This window comes from Penicillium macrosclerotiorum (assembly GCF_028827735.1).
Source record: "Penicillium macrosclerotiorum strain IBT 26536 chromosome Unknown utg000003l_segment0_segment0, whole genome shotgun sequence".
Classification (NCBI taxonomy): domain Eukaryota; kingdom Fungi; phylum Ascomycota; class Eurotiomycetes; order Eurotiales; family Aspergillaceae; genus Penicillium; species Penicillium macrosclerotiorum.
In genome coordinates this window covers 628552-648751 of record NW_026643083.1, presented here as the reverse complement: position 1 = coordinate 648751, position 20200 = coordinate 628552, and the positions used below count along the sequence as shown (strand labels likewise).

Sequence of the window (20200 nt, the reverse complement as noted above, 5' to 3'; positions counted from 1 at the left end):
TAAGGCCGATACCTCTCTTGCATTTTCATTGACTTGGTGTATGGCGATGATTTCAGAGGTGCATCTAGAATATATAGCTACCTATGCACACCTTGTGAAGACAGACATTTCAAAAAGGAGTCATGGTTTAAACATGTTTCTCTGAACAAACATCGGTGATTGTGCTTGGAAAATAATGTAGAAATCGCCACATGAGCTCCCATCTCGATAGGTAGTACCCAAACAACCCTCATTTGAAGCTGCCTGACTTTGACTGAGAAAACGGACATGTGGCCCCCCCCTCGCCCTGATTATGTCGATGTCAGGACTCATCTCTTTCAATCCCTTCCCCTTCTGTGGCTCTGGTCCGATTGTCATCAAGTCATATCCTTGTGGCAGATACCGGTCTCCGTGCGTACCAGGCACCTTGCCTCCGAACAATCGAACCAGTAGCGCCCCAGGGCCCCATTTTGACAAAAGAGTAGGTTGTATGTACCATGGCTGCAGAACTTTTCTGTCAAAATTATACAATTTTGTTTCGGGGTTTGGCATATCGTGCACGAGCCGGACAGCAAGGAATGGGGGACGTGGGAGTGTGAGGTATCGAAGGACGAACTTTCGTGAACTTCGAACGAGGCGTATTACAAGCGAGAGAAGCAGGCCAGGAGATTCAAGACTAGAGCTGTGAGCGGAATACAGATGATTGCAGAATGGGTACAAAACTTACCCAAGGCTTGTCCTCATACAGTCGTCCAAATCAGCGCCCAGCATCTGTCGCATCACGGCTTTCAGAAAGCCAGGCAGCGCGGAATCAACGTAAACTCGGACATATTGATCGTTCGTCACGGTTGGCTGCGCAACTTCTTCTTCATAGCAAACCGTCCAATTCTTCAGTTCTATCGCAAAGTGCAAGCCATCTTTCCATCCTGTTGCTTTAGAGGGAAGCACATCGAATGGGATTGCCATGTCTTCCCCGAGGTTCTTATGAAAGATACCGAGAGCACACAATTCCACGTCCGTCAGCTTCCGCCACTCTTCTCTTTCAACCACGTTCAAGATCTCGGTAAGACCATCGCCCAAGGTATGGAGGAGATCATCATCGGTAATTTTGTTGGCGCGGCGGTAACGGGCATGGCTGGATAAGGAATTGGGGGAAACTAAGTTAATAAAACCAAGGCTGCAATTCGCTCCTGGGAGAGACTAGCGAACATGAGAGTCTGTCATACATACAGATAGTTCATTCTCGCCACAGCCGATGCATAACGATCCGAATCTCGAGGCTGGGACTGCGATTCTCTGAGAAGTATTTCCGTGTCAACAGCACGCCGACCTGCATTACGTTTATTGTTTTGGCCGGTAACAGCAAAAAGCTTCGACATGGACGGGATACCTCCAGCCTATTTTGGTACGAAATCGCATGTTTAGTTAGCGCAGTTCAGCGTAAAGCTAAAGCCAGCTATACATGGTTTGTTATACCTTCAGTAGTGCCATTCGACGCGCCTTGGCAAACGCGGATGGAAATTCCATCTCCTGCAACTGCTTCATGATAATGTGAGCCTCTTGGACAGTCATGCTTGACAATGGCCTCTCATGGTTGGCGTATGGAGCCTTGATATTTTCCATGCGGCGGTATCGAAGGAACTGAACTAATGCCATATAGCTGGCCGTCGTGATGATAATCGTCAAGGAATAAGTGCTCCATAGTTCCTGGAGAAGGACTAGGACACCAAACATTCTCTCAGCAGGCTCTGAGCTATCTTGCTATGGTTGAGACAGAGCTAGTATTATCAAATGATAATTTTGTGAACGGTAATCGATGTTTTCAGGCAAAGAGTAACTGACTACGTTTGAAAAAGTCGTGATTTGGATTTGTTTTCGATATATTCCGACGGAAATGCATGCAATGATAATCGAAAATATTTATAACTCAGAACTTCGAAATAGAAAGAGAGGGCTCTGGATAATACCCCAACAAAATCATATGACGAAAAGAAATTCTTGGGTTTTGGAATGGTTGGGCTCAAAGTTCCCCAACCAAGGCTCCATAAAAGTCGGCGGCTGTAGACGAGATATTGTAATCCAACATGTGCGCCGAGGCTCCTCACCAAAATCCAATTGATTAGAGAACGGATGTTTTTGAAATAGGTTACCACGACAGATAACACTACAGTACTGATATTATGAACTCGCTGAAACAAGTTTCGGAATATTTTGTATATGTGTACAGCGAGGCTAGTATATACGTATATCCAAAGTCATATTTAGCTTTCGGATTAGTGGGCTTGAGTTTGGGTGTTGATACAACATAATGTACACTTCCTATATATTCCGGCGAGTCTACCTTATTCATATGTATCACTTTCTCGCTGAATTTTTTTGCAATCTACAAGAGATCAATTGAGTGTTCTGACCGGGCCCTTACACAAAGGAATAGGGCAAGATCCGGCTGCGCTGCTGGCGGCTCTTAGTAGACGGACGCACCGACTCTCTGGAAATACCAACTGTACCAAGCTCGGCTGTATACACGTGAGGCGTACTTAGGCTTCGGTGATTAACTTTGATACTATATATTCGGTGGATAAACCTGAAAGTCATACTCGCATATACACTGCTGAGCCTTTCGCTGATGATAAATTTACAAGGGTGAACACCTATCACAACATGATCGGTATCGACCGACTTGGTCAAAAGTCCTATGTCGGTGAATTCATCTCTCTATATTGTGATACTGAAACAAAGTTAGCAGGTCTTCTCTATATGATCAAATTGTCGTTGAAACCATCGACAACTACCACTCCGTCATTTCTCTTGCGTGTAGAAACCAAAAAAGGAAAGAAATAAACGCTCCATGATTATTTGAAAGTCTTCCTTTGTTCACACCTCAAGCAACCCGAGCATAAAGACATTACCATGGAATGAAACTTTCCTTAAACTCTCTTCTATATTATTCAATGACCTTTGTCCGAAGCCAGACAAAAAAAATCCTAGCTGCCATGGACCAAAAAAATGGTGGCTATAAGGGAAGCAAAACCAGGGAGCCATTTTATATTTTGCTAGATGATCAAGTCTATGGACCTGCTTAGGACTTTCAAGAATCTCTCGTGCTGACACTTACGAGAGCCTGCATATTCTGATAAATATCTATTCTTCCGCTACTCGGAGTGTTACTGTATCTGTGTATTCAGAACTTGATTTTGCTCTAACAATATGAAAGCTTGTAACGTACAGATTACGGCCGAACTCTTTAACAAAAGACGACGTGACCTTTCCTGGTCTCTGGCTAAATGGGGAAGTCCGAATATGGGAGGAGCTTCCTTCGATAAGGTTCAGTCAAGACTGGAACGCTATGCCGAAGAGTTCAAGGCGTACAAAGTACTTGCCACTCCTGCTTCGGGTCAGTGTTTTACCGAGAGGTGTGAGAGAATCAGTGCCGGGCTACTTGAGTTGAATAAGAAGCTAGAAAAAGAAGGATCACTCGATCCTGATGCTTCCGAAATGCTTGCCATGCTTTCGCTATGTGTTGGGTCTCTTTCACTGAACGGCTTTGAGGACTTCGAGAGGTCCTGTTTTCTGAAAGCTCGAGAAGCACAGAAACAGCATGACTGGTTCTTTCATGACAATCATATCCTAAGGGCATTCTGGGAGTATACGCTATGCATGACACCCGGCTGTGGATGTTTCCAATGTTGTCCAAGGCGGTTTATTCCATCGAGAAAAGTCCGCACTGACCAGCTTCTAGACGAGATGGATTTCCATATGTTGACGAAGTTTGCCAGATAGATCAAAATCTTGGCAATTTGACCATTTGAATCTCAGGAGGTAGTATGTCTTGCAGGTATCTTTTCCCCTTCTAAATTTATCCGTCACTTTCTAAATCAGTTCAAAATCTTCATCCTTACTCCCCTAGCTCTCTGGCTCGGCAGCTCCTTAATTAAATTACTTAAATTTTTATTACTATAGTAACGTTAAATTATCCAAAGTTTAAGTAATCGACCACGAGATTCCCTAGAGAAGGCTCCGATAATGGTCATGAAAATCGCTCTTCTAGAGAATCGGGGCTATCCCTTACTCTCGTAAAAAGATGCGAAGAAATAGCTACGTACTATGGAAATGCGGACGGGAATAAAACGGAAGAGTTTAGTAAGCATAAGGATAAAGCATTTGATTTATATGTATTAGATTAAGCGCTATGAAAATATATACTGTAATGACAGTCAATCTCGATACGTGTACCTCCTATGGTAGCTGTAAGTTGAGGCCCCGCGATAGGGTAAACGCAGGCCGAAACATAAAGGCGTATAAGAGAGGCCAAAATCTCTGTTGAACTGCTGTTACTGTTACTATAGCTCATATATTCCATATGCCTATGGGGCTGGGGGCCAAAAATCGAACTCCTTGTTGCCATTTCATCTGACGCACCGCTACGACATGGAGCTCCACTGGGAATGGCCACTTTCGTTCTTTGTTTTCCTGTCTGCTTCATTGTTTCCCCCTTGAACACATTGTGCTGTTTCGGATTCATTATTATCAGTAAGCTTATTCGTTGATCAATTTAACTTTTCCTTTCTTTCTTTCAAATAATCACTTTCCACTCTTAAATTGACTTCAAAAGAGTACTTCGACAACTATTGTATACTAGTCACTAACTTATAGCAGCTCCGTAAGGTGGAAAGCATTACTCTAATAGCCAGTGCAAATGTAGAAACAACATAACATTTCCAAGACATGATATGCCACCGTATATCTATCCCAATTTTGTCTCACGCACGCCTCGCCTCCCTGTTCGCCGGTCATGATTGCGCCAACAGATCAAAGACGAGGTTCAAGACCTGGGACAACGCCATAGAGCGACCCGTACACCTCTCCACATGGGGAGGAACCCACTCCCAAAATCACCCGCATCACACACCCAGACAACGCCGTAAAGCCACAAGCGACACCGGATCCAATGCTAGAAGAGATAACAGAGATTCCCCAAAAATGATCCGAGCAAGGAAGGTGAAATGAGAATAGGAAAGAGAAAAAAAAGGGACATGTTGTCTCCATATCACCCCTCAATACCCTCCTCCTGTCCATCAATCCCACTCAGCATCGACTGCGACGGCTTGCGCCCAGCACCGTACACCATCTCCATTAACTTCGCCTTCTGCCGCTCCCGTACCGACCGCAGATAATCGTACGTGCCCTCCAACCCGCGGATCTGCCCCTCAATCACCGCCTCTACAGGTCCCAGCGTCCGGCCCGCGCCGCCAGCGTTCCCCGCGCCGGTCCCGTCCACGCCAACAAAGCTGACTGAGTCGTTGCGCCGCACTAGCGGGCTGACCAGTTTCCGCCGTAGTGTCTCCAAGTTGACCTTCAGCGTGAGCAGGCGGCCGCGGTGATCAACCAGGAGGTGCTTGTTGGCCACAGTCCGGCTGCGCACGTTCGCTAACAGTTTCTTGTTCTTCTCGTACTTGCGCACGGCGGCGGCGTCAGGACCGAGCACCCGCGTCCACAGCGAACTGAGCATCTCGCCCTCGGCGCGCTCCTGGGCATCGGACTCGCGCACGACTGTGCGCTGGAGGTTGAGGAATTGCCGGTCGATCGATTCGAAGAGCGCAAAGAGTGCGGTCGAGTGCGTCAGTTCGCTGTTGATTGACTCTTCTAGAACGGAGAGGAACTCGGTGAAGGTGCGCGTGAGGGTCGCCCGGGTGCGTTGGGCGGAGGTTGGGCCGAAGACGGCCATGACGAGGTGACCGAGCGTGGTGGTAGTAGTTGTGCTGGCGGGGATGCCGCCATCGGAGATCTCGGCAGCGTGCTCGAGGGCACCGAGGCGGGAGAGCATGTTGTGCATGTTGTCGAAGACGATGGTTGGGAGGGAACTGGGTGGTTGTGCGGAAAGAGTCTCTAGCTCACGCTTGGCCCAGTCCATCACGATGAGGATGGAGTCGATGTCGGAGTCGACATTGGCGAAGAATCGCGTGAGTTCTAGGGAGAGTGACTTGAGCGAGTCGGACAGCTCGTCTAGTTGGCGCACGATGATGGGCGCGCTGGTCATGTTAGTACCGCGGACTGACTCGCTCAGATCCCAGACGGCGACACCGGTCTCTTGGAGGGTCCCGATCTGCTGGACACCGTTTTCAGAATAGTAGATCAACGGCTCGAATGAACGCGCAAAACCAGATAGCTTAACTAGATCTGGGATAGCCTGGGGAAGACCAGGGAGGAACAATGCGCGCATAAATGCGACGGAAAGGAAGAGAACTAGCACCGACAACGTGGTGTTGGATTTGGAGCTCGTGATATGATCAAGCTTGCTGCGCAAGTAGCCACCAATCGCGGCAATGGGCTCGCGATGCTGGACTTCTGCACGTACCGCGAATCGTATGTCTTTTCAGCCATGCGCAAGAGAAAAATGTTAGTGTATTCCATGTCTGGCAGGGAAACAAACAGGAGGCCAACGGCTCCCCTCCAAGATCAGACGAAATGCCTACAGTTACTCAGATTCTCTGCGCCAAAGCCTAACCCGTCATCCTCGGGGCCATTGCGGGCTGCGCTGAACGTCTGCGGGAGAACTGGAGTGGGAGATCGACCTGTCCGTGGAGTACCTGCACCGCCAGGTAACGGTATGTTGGCTGCAATTGTGACGTCGCCGCTATCTACATCTTCATTTGCGCTGGCCGTCTTCCTGGCCGGGCCCTCGAGCGCATCTTCATACTGCGGACTGGGTTCGCGCGACAATGAGGGCGACAAGCTGCCCCTAATGGTGGGTTTCAGTTCTAACCGCTCATTCAAGGGTAGCTTGCGCACATAGGGCTGATGGCGGTACCAGCCGCTGCCCTGAACGAAATCATGCTGGCGCAGACCCGGCGGTGACCAGCGCTGGCCGGCAGTGGGGTCTTCGATCTCCCCGTCGGATTCTTCAGACCGAAAGCCCGAGTGCTGGGAAGGAAGACCGAAGAGCGGAGAGCGGTGCGCATTGCTGTTGTTCTCAAAGTCCTCGAGCGACGCATCCAACGATGGATGGTCGTCGAAGACGTTGTCTAGCTCGTCCAGCATGTCGGACGGCGTTTTCCGGTGTTGGCGCTTCAGCGCGAGGATTGCGACCGCGGTCACTGCTGGGGCTAGTTTGATAGGAGGCAGCGAACCTCAAGTCAGAGTGGTTAGTGTCAAAACGCCCTGAGACCACAGGTTCTCTCGAGGCGCATGCGCTGGGTGAACAAGAGGGAGGGGAAATGCTAGAACGTCAGAAGAAAATGGCTGGGAGATAACCCCGCCCAAATGCGATGCGATCGGAATGCGATGCGACAGCGGTTCAAGCCGGAGAGGAGGGGGGAAAGTCGTGGGTAAGTGTAAAGGTTCCGCGAACAATGCAGGATGGTTGGCTAAAGTGATAGATATAGATCTGGTTCAGTCACGATCGAACATCCACGATATGGAGCATAACCAGGAGGCAAATTCGGTCTGCAAACAGCGACGAAGATGTGTCTCCTCCTTCAGCAATGCGGGAGTCGAGGAACTCCTCACCTGCAGGTCGAGGAGGCTGGGCCAATCAGCCGGGGGTGATGCTGGGAAGGCATCACAAGTCACGGCCAGGTATTTGGTGACGGCGCAAATGCGGGGACAGTACCCGGGCGGGTACCTGGGGAGTACCGGGCCAGTACCGGGGCAGTACCTTGGGGACATCTGGGGGGGGGGGGGGGACCACTTCGGGGCCACTTGGGGGCCACTTGGGGGCCACTTGGGGGGAAGGAGGACTCGAATGGGCGGTCACTCGGCGGTCGCGAGGACTCGTCAAACCCCCTTTCGCCCTTCGCCCTTCGCCCCCGGTGCCTGACCGTCGCCCAATCGATGGCACCAACCAGGCACGGCCCACATGAAACACTGGTATCTCACGAGTACCGGAACGAGACGATCGATTCGCCAATACTTCCTCACTGCGCAGCCACTCGCATTCTTGGGTGGTGCCACCCCTGCACACTGTCCCAAACTGTCCCAAACTCTCCCTGACGAACGCTGCACTGAAGCTAGATTGGCTGCATAAATCCCAGGCGATCATCACGCATCATCGGAAAAATCGGGACGGAAAATCCCGACTAGGACCTGCAGCTGCAGCCCAGCCACTACGGCAGAGTTGAAAAAAACCCCCGAGAGTATAGTCCGAGAGTATAGTAAAAGGGAAATCAGAACACAATGACAGAGAAGAGAAGCATTTTAGAATCTATTGCGGGTCAACCCATGAAGTAGTCTCAGATAATATTACATGCCCGGTCCCTCGGATGCCCAGAAATCAGCCCACGGCGCCAACCAATCCCCAGACTTCTATGGATTCCACGAGATGGGGTGAGAGAAGAACAAAAACGAAATTGCCGTGAGGGGAATAGTATCACATCAGGTCGTTTAAGCGGTGCTCTCCTTGAGGTAGCTGGAGGTGCAAAATTAGGTCAGTCAATGAGGTTTACATGCAGAAGGAGGGGACAAAAACGAACGTGATCAGGTCGTTGCGCTCCTTGGCCTTCTTCAGGCCACCGAAGGCCATCTTGGTGCCAGGAATGAACTTCTTGGGGTTCTCGAGGTAGGTGTACTGTAAGACGAACGCGGTTAGCCTCTCTCATCCTCAAATTGCCCTCGTGGTCTTGTTGCTCCCGTAGGCAGCTCCACCAAGGCTCAATCAGGGCTGAACCAGGGCATGACTTACCAGGGAGTCCTCGTTCCAGGTAACACCAGCCTGCTTGTTGGCATCGGTGTAGGCGTAGCCATCGGCCTGACCGGTCTTGCGGCCAAAGAGACCGTGGAGGTTGGGGCCGACCTTGTGGGGCTCACCAGCACCGAGAGTGTGGCACTGAGCGCAGCGGGTCTGGAAGAGCTTGGCGCCCTTAGCAGAGTCACCTAAATCGGCAGTCGTATTAGTTGACAGGTGGCTCTGGATGAATTGAGCGGTTTGAGCGGTTTGGGTGACTGGAGTGGCTTGCGCGCTAAGGTGCGCCTGCTTGGCGGCTTCCGCAGCCTCCAGTTCGGCCTCGCGCATGTCAATCACCGTCAGGAGGCAGAACACGTCGAAGGTCGTCATGTCGGCAGAACGGCGCACACCGCAGAGGAAACAGGGTGTTGGAAGGGTGTACGAAGCGATTGAAGAGGATGGCGAGAGTCGATATTCGATAGCAATTGCGAGGTGCAAGTTGCTGTAGCAGGGACGAGAGAGAGAAAAAGAGGGAGAGCGCAGGTGTGAGGATTGGCAGATTCGAGGAAGGTGAGAGTTGGGACGGGCGATCAGGACAGGATCCTACGCCCGCACACATCGTCACTCCAGTGGAAGCCAGCATCCAATATGCCGCGAGGCAGTCATTGAAAGTGCCTGGCTCCTGCTCTATTCACCTCCTCCGCCTGGTTCACCTCGGCCTCTTACATCTCGCGCGCAATAACCACCTCGCCTTCTTCGAAACCGACTCTAAGAGGGAAGAGGAGAAAGCTTACCGGGAGCGAACTTAGCTTCAGCCTTGGCACCCATTGTGAATGTGAATGTGAATGAGAGGAATTGAAAAAAAAAGACTGTACAGGGGGTCTGGAAGTGCTGGAGGATCTGGAGAGAGGTCGCGGGAAGAAAAGCAAGATTTTCCAACGTATTTGTACCTTCGCCCCGTCCGGCTCCCGTGATTCCCGCCCTCCGCCAATCAGCAGCCCGCTAATTCAACGCGACGGGCGCAACCGGGATGCCCTCGGTGAGTCGAGTCGTGCTCCAACACCAACAATTGCAGTCCACGGCGCTTAAATCGTGCCGCGGGCTCTACGAGAAGCTCTTAGGGAACCACATGCGACATATGCAACAATATACACACCTCGTGTTTCGACAGATCGCCTTCCCCTCCCCCGGGACGCCGGGTGCGGGAGCCGCCCGGAATCACCTCGGAGGCCCCTTCTGCCCCCGTATGATCTCATCCCTCATCATACTCCCCGGCCCAGCGCGCCTATTAAACTACATATCGTACCCAAAGGAGAGGAAAAGAGGCTTCATTACCCCCCTCTCAGCTCAATTGCGTATTGAAAGCACTTGATGTCTCCCTGGTGTCAATGAGACACCGCGCTGGTTTTGTTGGTGGACAGGGGCGCACCCCTTTCCCCCTTGAGAACTGGAACACTTGGCCGCTCCCCGAGGCCGGTCCACCGGGGCTTCGAAATGGCCTGGCTGTTATTCGCTCTCGACGGCCCGCCACAGTCCACCGGTCCCAGAACCTGGTTGTGGATCCTGAGGCATCGACTGTATTCCAATCTGTTGTGAGACGGCTTATTCTCGGCCGTTGAATGATAAGCGCAGAGCCGGGTGCCCCGGAGCCTGTGCGGTGTGCGGTGTACTCCATTCTAACTACGACAATACCATTATCCAGTCTTATAGACTCCGTACTTATCTGGGCATACATATGGAATTGATCTGATTCTCTGCATATAGTTTGCTCGGCAGAGTGCATCATTGAAACTGTAGAGATACCCGGATACTGACCTCTTCCAGCACCCTGTTGACAGCGCCGAAGAAAAATCTTTGTTGCTCCGAAGAATGTGACGATCGGCCCGAGTCGCGTCGGCGTGTCACGTGATATGGAAAATCCCGTCCCCCAAGACACCATCCAAGCCGGGGAAAAGGATCGCAATACCACCACCGCCGCCATATCTCCCCTCAAATAGAAAGACCGACCGGTCTTGCATCCACCAAAATGGTGCCGGCTCCAATCCCCGCTTACCTGCTCCCCCGCGGCCTCCCCACGGCCCAAACCCTCCGCACCCTCCAGCAAACACGTCAACATGCCCGCCGCTGCTTCTCCGCAACCAGCGCCGTGGCCGCGAAGGCCAAAACGACCGACAAGTCCCGCATTCTCGCTCAGCCAGACAAATTCCGCCCGCCGTCACACCCCCAGCGCATTGTCAACCCCCGCACCACGCCCACCGGCCAACCAGTCAACTACGGCCCGCGCCTGACAGCCGAGCAGCGCGAGGCCCAGAATCGCAAACAGTACCCGAACATGTTCCCGCCCGAGGGCACCGTGATGTTTAAGTTCCTGACCAGCCGCTGGATCCACGTCTGGATCGCCATGGTATGTCGCCCTCTCCTTCCTTGCTCCGCAAAGAGAGACAGCACAAAAAGAAACCACTTCCCGGGGGCACCCCGCTAACCGATAACCCCCGCGCAGAGCATCCTCACCACCCTAGCCACGTTCACCTTCACCACCAACTTCAAGGCGTCCTCGCCCTTCGCGCACCTCCTCCCCGCTTGGTCTGACCTGCTAGTGCACCCAATCGACACGGTCTCCCAGGCCCTCCATGTCTACCGCATGCACGTGCAGCACGAGTCTGTGCGCGTGCGCGAGCAGCGTCACCGCCGCATCGAGGACGCTGAGAAACGCCGCCAGTACCGTGTTGCGCATGGCTTGGAGGAGCCGAGTAAGGAGGACGTGGAGGCGGCGGCGGCGGCGGCGGACGAGCAGGCGCCTAGTGCCGCCGATGTGGGAGTGGAAGCGGTAGCGGGAGCGGGCAAGGAGGAATTTGTGGACTTGGAGGGAAAGAAGAGGCCTGTGAAGAAGTGGCTTGGGATTTGGTGAGAGGGCCAAGGAGGAAGATGAGAAGAGGGTTGGTATTTCCTACGTATCAGGTGGGAGATCTGGAGGGGACAACTACGTTATATTGGTGTTGGAGCCCGCGCGCAAAGGTGCCACCTGTGCTCTAAGGCGGAGGGGCTTTTGCGTCGATAGGCCAGGGTTGTCCATTGTATAATACATTATTATCATCGTTATTAGTTTCTGCATGCGGGGAAAAGGCGCCGTGGGAGAAGAGATTGCCCCACATCCAACTCCCGCCGAAATATAGGGTCATGATCATGAATTGAATTGCGAATCGCCTCTCAGATAGTTTCAGACATGGTATGAACCGTCATACAAGCACAGGGCAGAAGATTGAAAAAAAAAAAAAAAAATCTAGAAGCTGCTCCGCCGCCGCCAAACAGCCCACGAAACAAGAGACCAAGTATACATACTCCGGATATACATGCAACATTATGAAATCTCCACGCCCTCCAATCCCTCCAGGACTTCCTCACCTACGCCGCCCTTCTTCAGCACCATCTTGACCATATTCGCGACCACGCTGCGCTTGACGCCACCCCGCCGCGGGCGCCATACGCCGGCGACCTCCTCCTCGCCCGTTACCGGGTTAACCACTGCCGCATCGTCCGTCGGCGCCGCGGCGCCCAGCATATTGACATTCTCGGAGTTCGGTACGCCGGGCTGTGTCAGGCGCGAGGGCGGGTCGATTGTGCGGATGGATAGCAGTTTCAGGGTACCGGCGTCGGTGTCGCGCGTGACGGAGATGGCGAGCACAGCATCCGCGACGGCGATTTCCTCACGGTTCGGGTCGAAGATGACGTTCTCACCGACTGAGATCACCAGCAGGGTAACTGGTGGACGGACATACTGTGCCGGGCCTGCGGGCTTGGAGCCGGGCTGGGCGCGTGGGTAAAGATACTCGGCGGCGGCCCAGTCGTCGTCGAAGAAGGGGTCCTCCTCGCCCTGGGATTTCAACTTGGGGAGCTTGGTGGACAGGAGGGCGAGGTGGGTGGTGAGCGAGAGAAGAGGGAGGGGGTATGAGAGCGGTTGGGAGAGGAGGAGGACCTAAAGGCAGGAGAGATGTTAGTTATGGGACTCCAGATGAGGTTTTCTTTGGAGCTTCTTTTCGAGGATCTTACATCGATATACAGACGCCAGTGCCACCGTTTATTGATGACTAGCCGCCCCTTAAGCCCGCCGGTCATATCAGATCCTTCCGTGCCACCAACTGAGCCCACCAGTGACTCGCGCATCATCTCAGACAGAAAGACCGGCAGCGCATCGTCGTCGCGGAACCCGGGGATCTCGATCGACATCTGCACCCATGAATCGTGTCCGGAGACGGCGGCGGAGCTCTCGCTTGCGCCATCCCCGTCCCCGCTAGTGCCGAGCTCGCGGCGCGCATCGAGAGTCTCACTTGATAGCACGGTCTTCTCGACCTCGGCCTTGACTCCGACGATGGCCTGGGTGCCGTCTGCAAATCCGATGCGCGCGCTGCCATTGGTGCCGGGCAGGATGTTGGACTCGGCGGTGAGGGGCCGGAACTGGGTTGGTGAACGGCCGTCAGGGCGAATGGGTGTTTGAGGGAGAGCGAGAGAGGTGTAGAGGTAGGAGAGTTCGGCGGGGGAGAGGTGCGGGACTTGAGAGGCCGATGCGGCCTGTCTTTGGTTGGACATGGTGGATTGATTGTGCAAGGCCAGTGCCTATATGAGGGTGGAGATTGAAGAGCTCGAGACTTGTGGTGCAGCTCAGCTGCAGGAGCTGTGCGAATTCTCTTTGCCGATCAAGGTGGAAGTGGGTTGCGGAAGGTTCTGTAATTGGAATTTCACAGCCGAGCCTCTAAATTTATGGTGAGAAGCTCTAGGACGGGTCAATGCCAAGATTTCAGAAGGCTAAATCAGACGCTTCTGGTACCAATAGTGAGAGTGTTTGGGAAACAATTAAGAGAGAGAAGAAAAAGTCGAGAAGCTCTCGACATGCTCGATTGGGAAATCTTGATGTCCGTCGGAATATCCTTGTTCCGATACTACCGTCCAAACCGCAATAATAACCAACAGAAAGTCAAAATAAGCTAATATAAACACCAAAACAAGACAAAAGCGAATGGATCTCAAGGCCGAATCAAGAACATGGGAGATAAAGTTGAAAGGCCCTACTTCTTATAGCTACACAACACTACTAATTCAAAGGATGAAAGGTGGCAAGATTCAGAATAGCCTTCCCCTGAGGGAAATTCAATCAAAAGAGTATTATATGCAAGTCAAGTAGGTATGTATAATTGGCCGAGTCGCCATGGGTGCTATATTACAATCAAATAATCAGGTCAGACTGGGTCCCAGCCAGTTCAAGCCAATAGGGGTGCTGAGTGATAATACACAAAAACGAGCGAACAGATAGGTAGGTGTGACCATTGAAGATCATTGATAACAAAAAGCGAAGGAGAGAGGGAGCGATAGACAATGTTAACGGTAGCCAGGACAATGTACAGAGGGAGGATTGCAGAGCAAGTATATGGACAAAGGAAAGGAGGAAGATGCTGCCATGTTCATCAGAGAATGGAGGTGTGCAGGAAGGTGAAATTGTGTATGTGAGGGAGATGCAAGGATGTAGGGAGTGGTATATAATGCGGCTTGCGCATGTGGTATCAAATGAAGAAAAGGAAAAGGAGAGGAAAATCACACTGTGCAACGCCGGGAACATCTGAGGGCAAAGGACTCCAAGGAAAACCCGAGAGAGTATAAGAAGAAAAAAGAGAAAGACCAACAAAAAACCAACACTGAGTGCGAGGCCGGATCCATCTATCAAAAAAAAGGCCTATAGGGGTATGAGGATAAGAAGAAATGGGCAAGGGAAAAACGGGGACGAAAATGAGGCAAAATCAAAACAACATATGCCCCACCACGTATAATCGAATCAAATCCAGAGTGACCCAAAGCCTGAAAGAAAATGAAAATGAGAGAAAAATCCCCCAAAATGAAAACCAAATACGCCTAAACTCGGTTTGTATCCGCTTTTTTTTGGAGCGCATTCTTGCCAAAATTTTTGTGCTTCTCAAGTCATCGAAGGGAAATAAATGCAAATAAAAAGGATGTCGCTTAGATGTAGTTGGATGATGAAGGGAAGTGCAAAGCGGAAGCTTTGTTACTCCATTCAGCTTCCTCGTATGGTGGTGTCGGCCACTGACGATTGGAACTCGTGTGGTCGTCTTTGAGAATGCCCTGCTTCACAGGTGTTGAGTGCACATTCTCAAAGTAGCCATCTGCCTTGGCAGTGGGCGAGGGGGTTGGATAGGGACTCGGGAGAGCACGCGAATTGTCTGGGTGGCGGTGAGTCACATTCGGAGATGGGCCTGCAAGAGACTGGGTCTGCGCAAGCCGTCTGGCCGCCTTGCTTGCAGAGTGCAGGACCTCATCCAGCAGTTCATCTTCTTCCTCCGGGGTCTCGTATCGGTGGACAGGGTGGCTTGTCATTTGCAATGCCCGCCGGCTTCGACTGGAGATTGGGCCTGGGTTGGCGCCTGTTGTCTGAGGCATCGACTGCCGCTTGATGCTGTTGTCAGAGTACAACTGCACGGGCACATTGCTCATAGTAGAAGAGTCCAGAGAGTACTTCACGCTCTGCAGAGCCTTGTCGAGCTCGCTCAAGTCCGAGTGTGGCTTGGGCTCAGTCACGTTAGCCCCGTCAAGCGCCATTGAGGAGCGGTTAGACCATGGGATGCAGCCAGCATTAGCCTCGATATCCTCAGGGGTAGCGTTGGCCTGGTTCCGTCCAGAGAGTCGGCGAGCACGCTTGCGCAGGTGAGAGAAGAAGCTCTCTTTCGTAGTGGGAGTGGTGTTACCAGAGCCATTCAGCATCCGCTCAGCCTCTTGTCTGTGAATGTCGGCATAATGATTGCCATTAGAGTTGACCGACAGTTGGCGGCCGATCTTCTTGCTGGCTTTGCTCTCTTCAGGCTCAGTCAGCTTCGAAGCATCGCGGTGTGCCACAGTTGCGTTGGCCTGCGCCGTGACGGAATTTGACAGGGGAGAGACCGGACGAATAGAAGGAAGAATGGGCATCGGAGCACCATTGGCCCAGGTTGCCCGCTTGTTGTTCGCCGGTCGTGTCTTGGCCGGCTGAACATCAGGAACGGTGTTATACGAGACAGCAGGAGGCCGGGCGGGGCTGTCCCCGTCAACCGTCGGAACAGGGCTGTCAGAGCGGCCAATCAATGACCGACGGAACCACGAAGGCTTGGAGGACAGCGTGGGCGAGTCGCTGGGGGAAAGAGTCGGGGACTTGAAGCTCTTTTCCGATAACTTCCGGCCCAGCAGCCGGGAGGATGTCGACGACTTGGGTCGCAGGGGGTCGACTGCATCAGCAAAGTACTCGTGGTTCAACGCCTGGGTCGATGTTGGGCGATTCTTAGGGTCCCACATAAGACACCAGGTTACGAACTCGCTGAGAGCGGCCGGCCACCGCGGCTCCCGGAGCACGGTGTCCATCGAGTGCGGTGCCATCTTGGGGAACGTGAAGCCCAACTTGTGGGCCAGTCGCGATCCCTCGCGCCATTCACCACCGCCGATCTTGGCACCAGACTTGCTGTACCAGTTTCCGGGGCTGCCCATGATCTCACAGACACGCCAGACTTGATCCACTTCATTCGCTCCTGGGAACAGCGGCTTCAGCGTCGCAATCTCCACAGCCATCGCACCGATTGCCCACATATCCACGGGGGCGGAGTACTCTCCTGCGCGCAGCAAGACCTCAGGGGCCCGATACCAGCGGGTAGAAACATAGGTGGTGTAGGGTTGCTTGGAGTGAGTTTCACGCGCCAGGCCAAAATCGGCGATCTTGACAGTGTAGGTGGGAGGCGTCGGGGGAGGTGTGACCAGATTCGAGTAGCGGCTGAAGGTCGAGTCGTTCGGGGCGGAGGTTGACACCAGGATGTTCTCAGGTTTGATGTCGCGATGGAAGAACTGGTGTGCGTGGATATGGTCCAAGCCGGACAGGATCTGGTAGAGGATGCTCTTAACGTGCTTGCCTTCGAAGTACTTGTTGTCGCGAGCCTTCATCAATTGATACAGGTTGCCGTCCATGTACTCCATGCAGATATGGAGTTTATGGGTCATGGGGTCGAGGAAGATATCGAGGGCGGGGACCAGATGCGGGTGGATAGGAAGGGTCCGCAGGAAGATGACCTCCCGCAGTTCAAGACATGGCGTCAGGGAGTCGAAAGTCTTCTTCATGGTTTTGATAGCGACCTGGAGGTACCAAGGTTAAGATAGGTGCTCTTTTGGAACTCTCTCTATGCAACGAGATCGCGGTCCCCGAGGGGACTGGGGAAAGGGGACTTGTTGTTCATACCATCGTGCCCCGTCGTGCAATATGCGATCCAGCCGTGCGTACCCGTGCCACAGCGACGCTACCGAAACTTCCATCGCCGACTTCCTTCATCACCTGGAAGCGATCTTCGAGGGAGGCCATTGAGGTGTGCGACCCTCGGGCGGGAGAATCGTATGTGACGGTCATGGTGGTCTCTTGGGGTCTGCCAGCAGACGAAGAGTATCTGCATCATAGGATATCTGGTCAGTGGTTTCGCCCCAACATATACAACGCATCACTTCGCCACGTCAGGAATGGGGGGTGTGGAGGGGGGTGTTCGTACATTAGAGTATTTGAGAGAGAGGGGAGAGACTTCCCACGCGAGGTAGTGGATGAAGTCAATTGAGGCCGATGTGCATCACCCGAGGAATGTCGAATGTCTGGAGTAGTTCAGGGCTGGACTCAGGAGGAAGCTTTGCTCTCCCATTAGAGGGGGGTGTGAGAGGAATGGACCAAGTGGTTCACAGGATTGGGAGTCAAGGTCGGGCTCGAGTGAAGCGGTTGAAGTAAGGAGTGACGGAGTAGTTGGGGCGCAGATGCAGGTATATGATCGAGGTACCGGAGAACCAGAGGAGAGGGGGGAGGGGAGAATGGGAACGGGCACGATGCAATAAAAAGGAAATCCGGCCAGAATAGGAGAAGACCCGTTTGGGGGGTGGGCAGCGATCGGAGACCCGAGGGAGCAGCAGAAGCCCCTGACGCGGTGACAGCTCGAGCTTGAGGGACGGGGCCGTGGAGACGGTAAATTAACCACGTTAAGACGGTGCAGATCAGCCCACTCGGGGGGGGAAGAGGATGAACTCGGCTAACCAGACGATATCGACCGGGGGAGAGAGAAGACAAGGATATTCCGTTCGGACAATACTGATCTCGAGTAAACGGGAGCGCAGTCCGAGGAAAGAGAAAAGAGAAAAGAAATCGAGCGATGAAGCAAGACCAAGAAGAGGTTGACGAACAACGCGAGACGCTTGATCGGGTGTTTTGGGGGGGGGCGTGTACAGCTGTACCGCCAGTACAGCGTGTATGCGTACGGGCCCGCCCGTACGCCAGGTACCCAAATGCCGCCTCCCTTTCGCAAAGTACGGAGTGAATTACAGGGTACCTAGTGGAGGACGGGGGGGTTGTGGGGAGCGAGGCGAGTAATGCGACGGTAATCTATGCAGCAATTACGGTACGAAAGCGGGGGGGGGGAAGGACCCAGACCATGAGAGTAATCAGAGTCATCAGAGTAATCATAATAATCCCAATAAATCAGTAGAATAAAATATGATCCAAACAATAAATACGCATGAACGGGTTGCTCCCGCGTCATCCAATGGCACGGGCGGGAGGCGGGTCCGGGTGCCTGGCTCGGTACTGGCGTAATCTATCGTGCATTATAATAGGCGGCCCGGACCCAGCGGGTTTGGGCGGGCTTTGCACTTTTAGCTCTAACGTTGAGTTCGCGCAGAAACGAGTCTAATGGCCTCGCAGGAAGCAAATTTCAAAGTGAAGACAATTTGGAAAAATCAAAAATCGAAAATTCAAAATTCCACAAGTCCCAAGTCACCCAAATTAAAAAAAAAATAAAAATAAAAATAATAAAAATAATTTGACAATCCAAATCAAGCAAGAAAAGAAAAAAAGTACCCCGAGGCATTTTGGATCCTGAGTTATCCCCTTTTGGGACCTCGTGAAGCAGTTGAAGGGGCACCAATCCTCAACTAGTGACTTCCTCCACGCTACAGGGGGGGGGGGGGGGGATCAGTACCTGTTGGTTCGTCTTCGGGGCCAACAGAGAGAGAGAAGAGCGGATCCCGCCAGTAGAAAAAGAAAAACCAGAGACACCAAAGTACGAAAATACTCCGTGCTCAAAAATAAAACAAAAATGAAAAGAAAGAAAAGAGAAAAAGAAAAAAGAAAAAGAAAAAAGAAAAAGAAAAAACAACACATCACGAATGCCTCCACGAACTATAGTCGATCCATTCACCCAGAGGGACTGGTGGAAATATGGTCAAGGCGACAAAGTGTGGGGGGAGGAGGGGGTGGTGTGACTAGAGAAGGCCTGCAGTGGACAATCGCATGTCCCAGCGCCTAATAATTGGGGGGGTTGGGCATACAATTATTTGGGTCGCCTCAAGTCCGAGCCTGGACCTGCCGGAGGAGGAGAAATTGCCTAGGCGTGACGGGGGGCAAAAGCAGGCACGGGGGAGTTGGGCCGCGCCCATCGACTCCGGCCTCGGGCGTCGTCGAGATCCCTCGCGATCCCTCGCGAGCCCTCATCCTCTCGAGTCCGGTGTTCCTGGAACCTATCCACTTCACCGCGAGAAACACGTCAGAATCCTCCTTGTCCTTCCTCTCCGTCTCCCGTCTCCAGCCTTTCCCTAGTCTATGGTCACATCTGACAAACATCGTGGATACACCGGGCGAAGGACATCCTGCCCGACCTATCACTTTTGCCCGGTGGCCTCGACCGCAGGGCCAGACCGCAAGGAGAATCCTACCTGCAACCACCGTCGATTATGTCATGTGCCACATCGGATTCAGCATCCGCAAGGGAAAGTGAGGTCTCTCGCTCCCTCCCTTCGCGGGTGACGATTGAGAGATATGATTCCCCCATCCCATCCTCATAGGTCCCCTCCAGCATCGATGATGCAGGATGTGTAATTACGGGGTTCCTTGTTTTGTTCCATGTTGGCCGGCCCCTGTTTCAGACTATTCGTCGTTCGCGGTGATTGTTGACGCTCGTTGACCGGGCATCCTCCGCGTCTCGCCACCCGATCTACTTGCAGCAGCATCCGAGCTTTCCTGGGGGGGCAAATACCAGCCCTCGAGTTGGTTTTGGGGAGGGAGTTCCCAGACGGGACTCCGACTGGTCCGAGGGAATTCAAATGAGAAGGCTTTTTTTGGTTTTTGTTTTTTGTTTTGTTGTTTTTTACTTCCTCTCTGGCTGGACTGCTGGACTGCTGGACTGTTATTGGGCTTCCTTTCCCGGTCATTGGGGTCCGAAATTAGGTTCGGACGGAGGCGTTCGCATAGGACTGGAATTAAAGGAAAAAAAAAAAAGAGACGAGTAAGCTTAAGCCGGGAACATGGGGAAGACGCATCTGCCCATCGTGCATTTGGTGGGCTGGCCATCACTTGACTTTGGTTCTGGAGGTTATTCTCAGATTGTTGCAGACGATGTACTCGGCACAGTTCAGATGTCCAGAGTGTCTACAGAGTGCTTCGAGGCCTGACTCCCCAAAATTGAGCCGAGGGACAACGGTGAAGGCCATTGGGTATGGACATACTCCATCCTCCGTACTATA

General features: G+C 52.6%; 7 protein-coding genes across 7 annotated transcripts; 2 read left to right on the top strand and 5 right to left on the bottom strand.

Annotated features, from left to right (window-relative positions):
* Window positions 1-120: 120 nt before the first annotated feature.
* Window positions 121-1713, bottom strand: N7462_003115 (uncharacterized protein; the record flags this gene model as incomplete). Its single annotated transcript, XM_057074841.1, has 4 exons — window positions 121-655; window positions 707-1114; window positions 1210-1369; window positions 1476-1713. The coding sequence occupies 4 exons, from the start codon at window positions 1711-1713 to the stop codon at window positions 121-123; spliced, it is 1341 nt and encodes a 446-aa protein (XP_056934346.1).
* Window positions 1714-5026: 3313 nt separating this feature from the next.
* On the bottom strand, window positions 5027-7017 carry N7462_003114 (uncharacterized protein; the record flags this gene model as incomplete). Its single annotated transcript, XM_057074840.1, has 2 exons — window positions 5027-6348; window positions 6453-7017. The coding sequence occupies 2 exons, from the start codon at window positions 7015-7017 to the stop codon at window positions 5027-5029; spliced, it is 1887 nt and encodes a 628-aa protein (XP_056934345.1).
* Window positions 7018-8416: 1399 nt separating this feature from the next.
* On the bottom strand, window positions 8417-9028 carry N7462_003113 (iso-1-cytochrome c; the record flags this gene model as incomplete). The annotated part of the gene is made up of 2 exons (XM_057074839.1): window positions 8417-8542; window positions 8657-9028. 2 exons carry the CDS (start codon window positions 9026-9028, stop codon window positions 8417-8419), a joined length of 498 nt encoding a protein of 165 aa, XP_056934344.1.
* N7462_003112 (uncharacterized protein) lies at window positions 8985-9447 on the top strand (the record flags this gene model as incomplete). Its single annotated transcript, XM_057074838.1, has 2 exons — window positions 8985-9076; window positions 9150-9447. The coding sequence occupies 2 exons, from the start codon at window positions 8985-8987 to the stop codon at window positions 9445-9447; spliced, it is 390 nt and encodes a 129-aa protein (XP_056934343.1).
* A 1217-nt stretch (window positions 9448-10664) lies between these two features.
* N7462_003111 (uncharacterized protein) lies at window positions 10665-11546 on the top strand (the record flags this gene model as incomplete). The annotated part of the gene is made up of 2 exons (XM_057074837.1): window positions 10665-11042; window positions 11139-11546. 2 exons carry the CDS (start codon window positions 10665-10667, stop codon window positions 11544-11546), a joined length of 786 nt encoding a protein of 261 aa, XP_056934342.1.
* A 450-nt stretch (window positions 11547-11996) lies between these two features.
* N7462_003110 (exosome non-catalytic core subunit RRP42) lies at window positions 11997-13222 on the bottom strand (the record flags this gene model as incomplete). The annotated part of the gene is made up of 2 exons (XM_057074836.1): window positions 11997-12611; window positions 12686-13222. 2 exons carry the CDS (start codon window positions 13220-13222, stop codon window positions 11997-11999), a joined length of 1152 nt encoding a protein of 383 aa, XP_056934341.1.
* Window positions 13223-14641: 1419 nt separating this feature from the next.
* N7462_003109 (serine/threonine-protein kinase) lies at window positions 14642-17057 on the bottom strand (the record flags this gene model as incomplete). Its single annotated transcript, XM_057074835.1, has 2 exons — window positions 14642-16789; window positions 16893-17057. 2 exons carry the CDS (start codon window positions 17055-17057, stop codon window positions 14642-14644), a joined length of 2313 nt encoding a protein of 770 aa, XP_056934340.1.
* Window positions 17058-20200: the final 3143 nt, after the last annotated feature.